Source organism: Conger conger, chromosome 8 (assembly GCF_963514075.1).
Source record: "Conger conger chromosome 8, fConCon1.1, whole genome shotgun sequence".
Lineage (NCBI taxonomy): Eukaryota > Metazoa > Chordata > Actinopteri > Anguilliformes > Congridae > Conger > Conger conger.
This window is the reverse complement of record NC_083767.1, coordinates 39,062,749-39,073,617: the sequence shown is the minus strand read 5'-3', so window position 1 is coordinate 39,073,617 and position 10,869 is coordinate 39,062,749. Positions and strand designations below refer to the sequence as shown.

The 10,869-nt window shown below is 41.7% G+C and overlaps 1 protein-coding gene across 1 annotated transcript in view; it reads right to left on the bottom strand.

Moving 5' to 3' along the window:
• Positions 1-838: 838 nt before the first annotated feature.
• LOC133134456 (uncharacterized) overlaps positions 839-10,869 on the bottom strand; it is a 29,167-nt gene continuing 19,136 nt past the window's right edge. Inside the window, exon 13 of the mRNA XM_061250653.1 lies at positions 839-907. Within this exon, the coding sequence (XP_061106637.1) occupies positions 839-907 (69 nt within the window). The remainder of the gene's footprint in view (positions 908-10,869) is intronic.

Here is a 10,869-nt window from a genome sequence, read left to right as displayed (position 1 = left end):
TAAGAAGAAGTGAATCTTTTTAACTGACCTAATTGCAATGTGTTATTGTTTCAAACAAAAAGTTGAAAACAAGCTACTATAATAATTAGGAAACAGAAGTTTCCCCGGTCCCCTAGTAGTTGCAGCAGCTGGCGGAAACGCGTATTACTTAGAAACATGATTAATGGAACAGGACATCATTTTTGTCGAGAGGTACTGTAGCATTCGTCATGGGGAGCATTGCTTTTCACACAGACGCCTATAGGCACAGGAAGTGGAACTCCCGAGGTGTGTCTGAAAGTGGAGGCAGTTACATTTCTCGGTAGACGTGCTCGTATTTTGCCCTTGTGCCTCAGTTTCCCACAGGCCTAAAAAAATTACAGAACCAAACCAGCTGAATCACCTGACCACGGGGTCAGGCGCAGAGCGAGACACAAACCTTGATTCAGTCAGCATTTGTCTTTAACTTTAAATTTGACTTCTAACTGCAAGTCTTTCTTTTTTTATCTTCTTTGAAACCAATATTAGGATCCTTTTGGGTCTAGGCTACTGTAAGATACTTTGCACTGTTTCTGTGTCATGTTCAAAACTCGGGCTAAATGTTGATTTATTTCTATGGTCCCATGTTGCTGGCATGAATACCCCTGCGCTGTAACGCCAACTGTAGCCTTTTACATCAGAGCTTTTTTTGTGCGTTTCATTTGGCACTTGGATTCCAGCAGTGTGTCCCATCCACAAAGTGCCCTGGGCCACTCCTGGGATTTGGAGTGCAGTGAACAGTGTGTAGTGAACGGGATACAGTCCTCCCCTCAGTGCGGTTAACTAGGGCAATCTGTGCGATCCTCCCCGGAGGCTCCCGCTATTCCCGGTCCCGTTCCTGGCTCGGAGAGGCGGCGGACGAAAAGGCAGTCACCGCCCGAGAAGCTCTCTGCGCAGGGGGGAACCGGAGCCAAAGGGACATTCTGCACTCCACCTCGCCTCGTCACTCTGCTGCTGAGGTACAGAGCCGTCGTGTTCTCTTCTCCACTGCATCGTCACTCTGCAGTGAGGTACAGAGCTGTCGAGGCGAAGGGCGGTGTTCTCCACCGCCGCGTCTCTCCCCTCTCTTACGGCTCTGTGCAGGAGTCAGGCCTCTCTTTACCGCAAGCCGAGGAAGAAGAGCAAGAATAGGAAAAGCCTTCTGAGGCAGCCATTTTAGATCAAACTGAAATTCTGATAATGTAGTGACGAGGCGAAAGGACAGCACTCTTAATGAATTAAATCAAGGGGAAAATAAAGACGGGTGAATGTCAGAATGTGAGCTTTGCGCCGGAATGGATCAAAATGGATCAAAATGGATCCGTTTTTAATACATGAATCTGCTGTCTTTAGGCCTTCTCTGGACCAGGCTCCTTCTCTGTAAAATTCAAAATTTGAATTCTCTTGAAAGAAGCAATGACACTACACTACCTCATTTTTTGCTTCTCTGTGTGAAGTTTTATTACTTATTAAAGCTGTGCTATTCTTGTTGTTATTGTTGTTATTTGAACAGGTTGCTAATATTCTCTACGGTCTGATACAAAGACAGTGTGGAATGCTATCAAATCACAGGGAGCTTCTCACTGAATTCTCTCTGAGTCATTTCTCTAACTGGAGATTAATATTAATTGTTAAAATTCCTTGTAAGCTCTTTGAAAACAAACCACAGGGGAAATGTTTTCATCAGACGAAGGGACAAGGCTATATTACAAAAGCAAGGGGGAATAGGCTCAACCAGACACCTCACCGAGAGAATTTCCTCTTATGAAACCACCCAGAAACCCTATTTAAAGTTTGCTAAAAAGAAACAGAGTTTTATAGTATGGCCTGCAGTCATGTTGTAGTGGAGTATAATCTCCCCTGGTCCCCTCCCCTGGGCTCAATGCTTCAGAGCCAAGGAGACAGGATGCTCAGCTGTTATCTGCTGTGATTTGAGATCCCTCTGGTCCTCCTGAGGTTCTCACTCCACTGAGTCAGCTATCCCATAAACCCCTGCAACCGCACTGAGTGCTGACACAGCCAGGGGCAAGAAAAGTGGGACAATTATAATGGAGCTGAGAGCTGAGAGATAACCTATTGTTCTAATGAAATTTATCGGAAAGACACAGCTCATCTCAATCCATTAGGACACTCAGGAACACAGTGGGTCGCATCATCATGATTTAATTGGATGGGATAATTAGTCACATCCCGAGACAAACAACATCACAAACAACATACAGTGAGCCCCATAATGTTTGGGGAAAATACATATTTTTTTCTTGATTTGGCTCTGTACTCCACAGTTTTAGTTTAGAGTTTTAATCAAGCTATTGTGGTTAAAGTGCTGATTCTATTCTATTATAAAGTGCTCAGATTTTATTAATATGTATTTTTTATACATTTTAATTTCACCGTGTACAAAATACAGCACTTTTTATGCATTTCAGTCCAAAGACATGCAGGTTAAAGACTACAGATGAAAATGAGCTAATTAGCTAACTCTTAAAATAAAAAAACATGTCCTTGTACCAAAACGTATGGAGCTCACTGCATGGTATATAAATGGATCGAAATAAAAATAACTGTTCAGGGTTTTACTCAGTGCATTTATCCAGTTAACTCAGTAATGCTGCTTTGTGGAACAGGACCCAGGATTTCAGGCTATCCTGCCCCTTTGTTGTGTGTTGTATTCCACAGTTGTTGACAGAGAAGACAACCTGCTTAGTGTCCAAGAAATTTACATTTTCTGCCTTTTATGGATTTTCTCACCTATCCCAAAAAAAATATGTAAACCCAGATAAAAAAAAGAATAATAATCTCCTAATTTTTTTGTATGTAGGAGTAATGTATTCCAATATATATTCACTGAGCCTTTTATTAGGAACACTATACTAATACTGGGTATTCAATACAGCTTCAATTCTTTGTGGCATGGATTCCGCAAAATGTTGAAAACATTCCTTTAGGATTTGTCAACTGTACATTCATGCTGCCAGTCTCCCATTCTACCACATCCCAAAGGTGTTCTATTGGATTCAAATCCGGTGACTGGGAAGGCCACTGAAGAACATTGAACTCATGTTCATGAAACCTGTTTTCAACTTTTGCTGTAAAATAAAATCTCAGAAAATGTGTTGATATGGTTGTAAAGCATTGTAATAACCTTGCCTGGGTTTCATTACACCCACTTGTGATTTACATGTCTCCAAACAAAGGTCTCCTCATGTTTATACACCATTTCAATTTTTAAAGGAACCAAATCACTAAAACAGCCTCAAGCCGCACTATGAAAATGGCACTGTGTGAGTGTTATGAAAGCTTTGTATCCTAGGTGGTGGAAACACACCTGTAAAACGTGATATTACCTGAGGAACTGTGAAAACGTGCTAATATTTCCAAGCTATTAAGTAGGGAAGGAATCGTTAATTGACTGTTGATCATCAGTCTGTTTTTTTCTTTTGCAGAAGCTTCAATGCATCGCGCTTCAATTTGTCAATCCATACATGAAAAAACCGATGGAACACCATTGTCAGCATATTAACACCACGGCAACCAAAACCTACATGATTATGTCAAAACCATTGCTTTATCATGCCGGAGGCCATCACTTCATAATTATTAAACGTGACTTGTGTTTCTGAGCTCAGCGTCACTCTTGCTTATCTTAGTGATTTGTCAGGTGACTTTCAAGGTGAAGGTCAAGGCCTCAGGATTACGAACAGACTGTTGCTGGAATCTAGGCAGCGGCCAGTAGGGTTGTGGTTAAGGTACAGGACTGGGACCCACAAGATCGGTGGTTCGATCCCCGGTGTAGTCACAATAAGATCCGCACAGCCGTTGGGCCCTTGAGCAAGGCCCTTAACCCTGCATTGCTCCAGGGGAGGATTGTCTCCAGCTTAGTCTAATCAACTGTATGTCGCTCTGGATAAGAACATCTGCCAAATGCCATTAACGTAATGTAATGTAACTTTAATGTAGTCCAGCTTCCTGGGTTCTGCTCCACTCAGATGTTTAGCATCTTCCCTTGAACTGGCTGACAATGCATTCACATCACCCCAGTACTCTTCTCACAGTGAAAGCCTTTTTCACACAAGGTTAAATATGGATGTTGTGCTTCCATATAATTCAGTGAATTGATATGCTGGCTGCTACGCAGTATTTCCTCACTCCATGTCGGCTCTGCACAGAAATTCTGTGCTGTTTGAGTGCACCCTATTTCAGCTGTTTTCAAGGCAAAACACTCCATCTCACTTCATTTCGGCTCCACTCGATGAGCAGGTTAATGGCCTCGTTGATTGTACGCTGCATGGACAATTGGCTGCTGCCATCTTTTCCGCGAACCATGTCAAAAATATACCTGTTGAGATTTGTGGCGTGGCCAGAGGAAGTTTGCAAGAGGCTGTCGGTTTGTTTTTTTTTGGCAATGTATTGTCCTTTGCTATCAAGATGACTTTCAAAATAATTACCTGTGAATTGTGAAGAAGTGAAGAAGGTGAAATATTTATACTTCCAACCTGAAATGTCTCCAATTACACAGTTATTTTATGATTTGAAGTGAATTTGTAACTGAAAACCTGGAAGGTAACAGTTAGCACCACACAAATATAAAAGCAATAACTATTAAAGGCTAAAATTGGTACTGCCCCTGTGTGGCATACTGTAACTTAAAGGTTGGTTTTGGTGAAAAACTCTGTTTTGGTGAGCAGGTGGCTTGACAATGTGGATGGATTGACTCATGTGGATGCATTGATCGATGCACTGACATCGTTTTCAAATCCCTACAAATTATCATAAAAATGTTAATTCATCCAACTCCATTATCACAACTAGCACAATCTATAGAGCTTTTTTCTATTAGTAATGAATCAATAGTTTCAATATCATGTACCGTATAATAAGTACACATACTCATTATTAACTTAAGCCTTACATTTTTTTCTAAATCATTAAATGTTCATTGTAAACTGAAATCTTAACCACAAACCAAGACAACCTCTAATATTTCTGTCCACCTCATAGTGAAAGTCAAAGCCAACGGATGACAGAAAACATACAATCCACGCAGGCCTGTCAATGCAGAATCCTCACATACACACCCTGTGCAGGGTTAGCAGGTACTGAGGTATGTCTGTGTATATTCTGCAGACAGACCGAGGCAGGTCACTTTGAAATTAACTCGCTGTGACCTCCACTCCCCCCCCCCCCCCCCCATATCGAATCAGCAATTAATCGTTAATCTCTTGATAATGGCGAGAGAACCTCTTTTTAACCTGGATTATTTATTTACTTTGGTAACACTTTCTGTGAAGGGTCCTACATAAGAGCTATTTAACTCATTCATAAGCACTGCATAGCACACTCATAAGCACAACATAAGAATTCATAAGCGCTTATGTCAATAACCTCAAACAGGCATTTGGTTTGTTATGCCAACGATGTCAACATTGACACGACTTGGCACAGTCTCTTGCTGCATTAATATTGACATAGCTAACACACCATATGCTTACAGCATTGACATAAGTTATTATGAATGCTTATGTAGTGCTTAGGAATATGCTATGCATTGCTTATGATTTAGTTTAGCTCTTATGTAGGACCCTTCACAGAAAGTGTTACCCGTAATTCTATGTGGTGTTTCATACTGTTGACACTGTCTTATATTAACACCACTCCCCCCAAATATTAAAACGGAACTGCTGCAGGGGCCAAATAATTGCATCAATTTTCCCCCAGGCAATGGCCACCGCTTGGCAGCTCCTTGCCCCTGGGATGGGCCTCACGCCGTCAATCACCTGGGAGCGCAAGGTTTTTTGTCCCCGCTTCACCTGCGAAAGTGGGCCGTTTTTCCACAGCCAATCAAACCCAGGTTTACCCACCGCAGTGTCAACGTCTCGGGAGACCAATCCCTGTCCACCTCCGCCTGAAACATGAACAGGAGCTCTCTGGGAAAATATTAACCAGTCTTACATCACCCCGCCGACGCCTGGTTACCGCATATCGCCTGCGATCTGGTCTCTCGTCATCGACTGGTTCAGGATTCTCCTGCAAGAGCTCTCATCAGTACCGACGTCAGTAAGCACTGCACACGCGACACTGGGTCCCAGTTACTGTGCACTCGCAGAAATACAGTGACAGTCAATGTGCATTTTTGTTCAATTTTCCAAATGTATCATGAAAGATATAAATGAGTATGATTTCCAAGCAAAAAAGGTGCAAATTAATTATATATGGTGGGTACAACATTATGTAGATATAAGGTACCGCCCCAGTGACAAGCATTTGTAGCTTTTAAGGCACGTTTCATACCATTATTTCTGAGAGTATTTTTAAGGGTGCCCCAGAAAACAGCAGCAGGACTCTGGAGTCAGGGACAATGGTATTGACCACCATTCAATCCTGTCGTCCAGACGACAAGAACATAAAATATAAATAAACAAACAACCAACCATGTATCTACCCCAGGGATGTCAAACTCCAGTCCTGGTGGGCCGGAGTCTCTGCTGGGATGTTTCAGCACGAGTGAGCAAGTCACTCACTATTCAGCATCAGTCCCTATTTAGATAAAGAATACACACACCTTGTTCTCAAGGTCTTAGTTGTCTCTGCAAGTTGAATAACACTGCAGTCTTCCAGGGCAGGAGTGTGGTATTACTTTTTCCACACCACAATTACAGGAGGAAGTACATCTGCCTTTAAAGTACTTGAAATTCCTGACACTGGAGTTTACAATATGGAGTATGACCATTTATTTTCAGTTCCAAAATGTTGGAACTGATCCCACATCAAATTATTTAGGCATAACTGCTGAGGAGAATGTCCTAATTACTTTTTTTGTCAGAGAGCAGAGGGAATGCCGATTTAATTAAATGACTCAAATGAAGCTTGTGTTCATTTTACCAGAGGGGCTCTGGATGTGTTGCTTGGACACAAATTGCTTCATTGCAGTGCTGTCCAAAATTACATTGCATGGGTTCATAATAAAACAAGGTAAAAGGTTAAAGGTTAAAGCTAAATTAAACCTATGGCCAGAAATGTTTCCCCATTGTCGATTTCCCCATGCTGTGTAGCCTATTCCTGCTTTTATTTATTGTGCACAAAACAAAACCCAACCAAGGACAGTTTCATTTAATTTTGCATTGATACGAGTCGCATTTCAATTTTGGGTCCATGATTGAAAGATAACTTTCACAAATTATGTTTTATAAGCATTCAAACTGCATACATAGCCAAGGGCATGACCCAAATGGCTGTGGTATTAAAGTGACTGCATCACAGGGACTACCTCACTGCAAAGTCTTCTTAGTGGCTATTCACAACATTTGAATTTTAAATAGTTGAAATAACTTTTTGCACGTTTATTTCTTGTATCGATTTATTCAGCCATATAAGGACACAGCAGAAGCGGCTCTAATGTGTGCACTAATGTCATGAGCTGAGATAACCTGACCTGTGCTGTGTCATGACCTGTGCTATGTCATGACCTGTGTTGTGTCATGATCTGTGTTGTGTCATGACCGGTGTTGTGTCCTGATCTGTGTTGTGTCATGATCTGTTCTGTGTCATGACCTGTGCTGTGTCACGATCTGTGCTGTGTCATGATCTGTGCTGTGTCATGATCTGTGTTGTGTCATGACCGGTGTTGTGTCCTGATCTGTGTTGTGTCATGATCTGTGTTGTATCATGACCTGTGTTGTGTCATGATCTGTTCTGTGTCATGATCTGACAGGGAAATTCAATGCTGCTGTCCACACTGCTGAAATGAATTCAACCCAATCGATCAGCGATTTTATGCAGGTACAATTCATTGGCCATGATAGAAACTTTGAGAGTAAAACACAGCATATAATGAGCCTAGAACAGTTCAAAATGTAAGCACTGAAATTAACACAAACCATTTACTGTGTAACAGTACTTGTGCTGGCATTTCAAATTGACACCTCCGTGCAATTTCCCTCAGGCAAATTGTTTTGACAATGGACAAAATGTGAGAGTTCTTGAAAATAACCATAGAGAAAGAAGTTTGAAGTCTGACTGGTAGAAGTGGGGCAGGGACCTTTGAAGGTGGATCAGCAGGCTGGAGAATAATTGCTAAAACATATAAGAAAGGATCATTCGAGGGCTAAAACTCCTATCCTATGATCTGTTTGCTTGGTGCACTTTCCTTGGGATTCATTTTTAAATATACATTTATTTAATCCCTGTAAAACCTACAGAATACATTTACATATATGGAGAGTCTCAAACCTCTTATAACTGCCCTGAAAATGTTAAAATGATAAAAAGGTAATTGATAGTAAATGTTAACCACTGCTCCCAGACCGCAATATGTGACCCATCATTACCAGATTATTCCTTTGGTAATTACTTTGGTTGTTCTCCCTTTCACCTGGAGTGAATAAAAAAAACATATATATATATATATATATATATATATATATATATATATATATACATATATATATATTTAGAAAAGTGATCCGCTTTACTGGCAAAACTCCTCTCTAAGCCTTAAACTGGGTTCTAACACTTATGCAGCTGTAAACATATGCTTGGCTCTAAATTTTGTCATGCACTTTATCAATTGTAACAATGATATGTTCTTAACAAATCTGAGTTTTTAGTCAGTCCTGATGTCACATGGGGTACTGCCTCTTCGGGGTAGGGCTGGTTCTGTTTCCTTCCCACCTTTGGTTGTCACTAGAAGGCCATCCTAGAAAGGTCTAACCACCATGGGCATAAGAATCCTATTGGCATAATGTTTCCTTGAGTGGCTGACATGGTAGGATTAATACAACGTATGATGTTAACAGGGCGGGACTTCCATCCTTTCTAGGGGTGGACATCTAGTGACAATCCCTTTGGAGGGGGAAGGATCCCACTTCAAAAGAGGTAATAAAAGGGTAATAAAAGTACCCCCCCCTCCCCAACTGCTGATGGCAGATGACAGCTCCTTTGATTTAGGGGAAGTGGTGAAAACATGAATGTCATGGTTTCCCCCAGGTATTGATAGTGCTGAATTGATGAGCACCTCCGCAAACATCAGAGAAAAATCATTTCATGTTGCCACTGCTTACCCTCTGAGACACTCCCATCTCCACTAACTGTTTCCCTGGGGGATACTCTGAATGGAAAGAATCCCTGTGTTTGGCTGTCAGCTCTTGCGACGCTGAGGGGGTGGTATAGAGTAATGGTTGACTGATTATTCTGCTTGAGTCCAGAAGTCAAGTAACAAGTCTTGTTGCAGCCTTGTAGGCACGGCATTTAACAACTGGGTGAACTTGGACCCCAATGAACCAAGTGTCTCAGAGTGGTAAGCAACATACACTCTTAGAAATAAAGTAACAGTGGAGGTACATTTTTGTTCTTCAATAATCAAATTTCCCAAATGTACCCTGAAAGTACAGTAATGTTCTCTTTGGGTAGTACATTCTCCAAAGTTAATTATACATTGCTGGCAAGGGGTACAATTTTATGCACCTATAGGGTATCGTGCCAGCTACAAGCATTTTTAGTATTTATTTATTTTTTTGAGAGTGTAGCCACGGGGTCTTCCCAATGGGCAAACTACCTCCAGGTGACGGAGTGACCATCTCACACAGATGGAAAGGGACAGAAAGCCTATATCTGCCCTACGTAGCTGTTATCAGTATACATCCTGGAGGGCTCGGAGGCACAGCAGGGTGGAAGAGGTGCATTCTGGGTTGCACGGGGAGGGTGGGGGGTGGAGCAGACGCCACTGTGTGAGAACTAGATCTGCTCTTTCTCCTTCCATTGTCTTCTGACAGCTATGAAAATAACTTCCAGAACGTTCCAGTTCGCCTCATCATCCCATTCATCTGCCATCACATCCTCTGCTTTTTCTCGCACCTCTGAAGACAACTGTGGCATAGCGTTTCCTTTTCTTGTTTCACAGGTTGAGGAAAAAAAACTTTCAGAGTTGTGACAGTTCCTTTTCCGGTGGTCACAATGCGTCCCATCTGTTCAAGTCACACTGCACACAACACACACGTGGCACCTACTCATTCTCTCAGCCCAACACTCCATCTGTGGTGCTACCAGATCTGTGGAGCTTCAGCCCTCTTCTTTCATTGGCTTTTTGTTTTCAGCTTGGACCACTCAGTACAGCCCTGACAACCTCTCCTGATCTCCGTCTGGTGCCTCTGCCTCATGTCCTCCTGTCAGATTAATCAAATAGGCCAAGTCCTTTTCTTTACTGTGGCCTTAGCATGTGAAATTGTACTTCCCTCTAGAGTCTTTCAGTGTACTTGTTCTTGGGTTAAGGGTATGCACTTAGCACTTTGTTGCTCTGGATAAGAGTGTCTGCCAGATGCCAATAATGTAAAAGAAAAAATAATCATACTACAGTATGTAAACAGAGTAAAACAAAACAAGAAAATAAAACACAATGTGTTCAGACTGAAGTTTCACCTTCTACGTAACGTCAGCGCGTTCACAGAGAAGGAGGAGGGATAAACAGTGTTGTGGTTTGAAGGTGTTGGTTGCTGCAATTCCTCTCTTGAATGACCTATTGTACCTTTAATTGTAATTAACTGAACACTCTAATGTGAGGGTTGGGTGTCATTCAGGTTTTGCTGATAACGGTACTTTCTAAATGGTACAGGTGCCTCAATAGTGTCAAAACTGTCACCATATTTAATATAAAGAGCAAATGACAGAAATAAAGAGCATATTTTCATTGCAAGGGCAAATAAATTGAACTGCTGTAAAATCAAATTTAAAAAAATCGAGCTATGCCAGCTTGACCAGTTTGAAAACTAAGTTGGTCATAAGCTGGTCAAGCCGGGTATGACCTGGTCAACCAGCACGACCAAGCTGATCGTAATGCTGTGCTGGTAGCTTGTCTGAGCTGTTTCAAAACATAGCCTT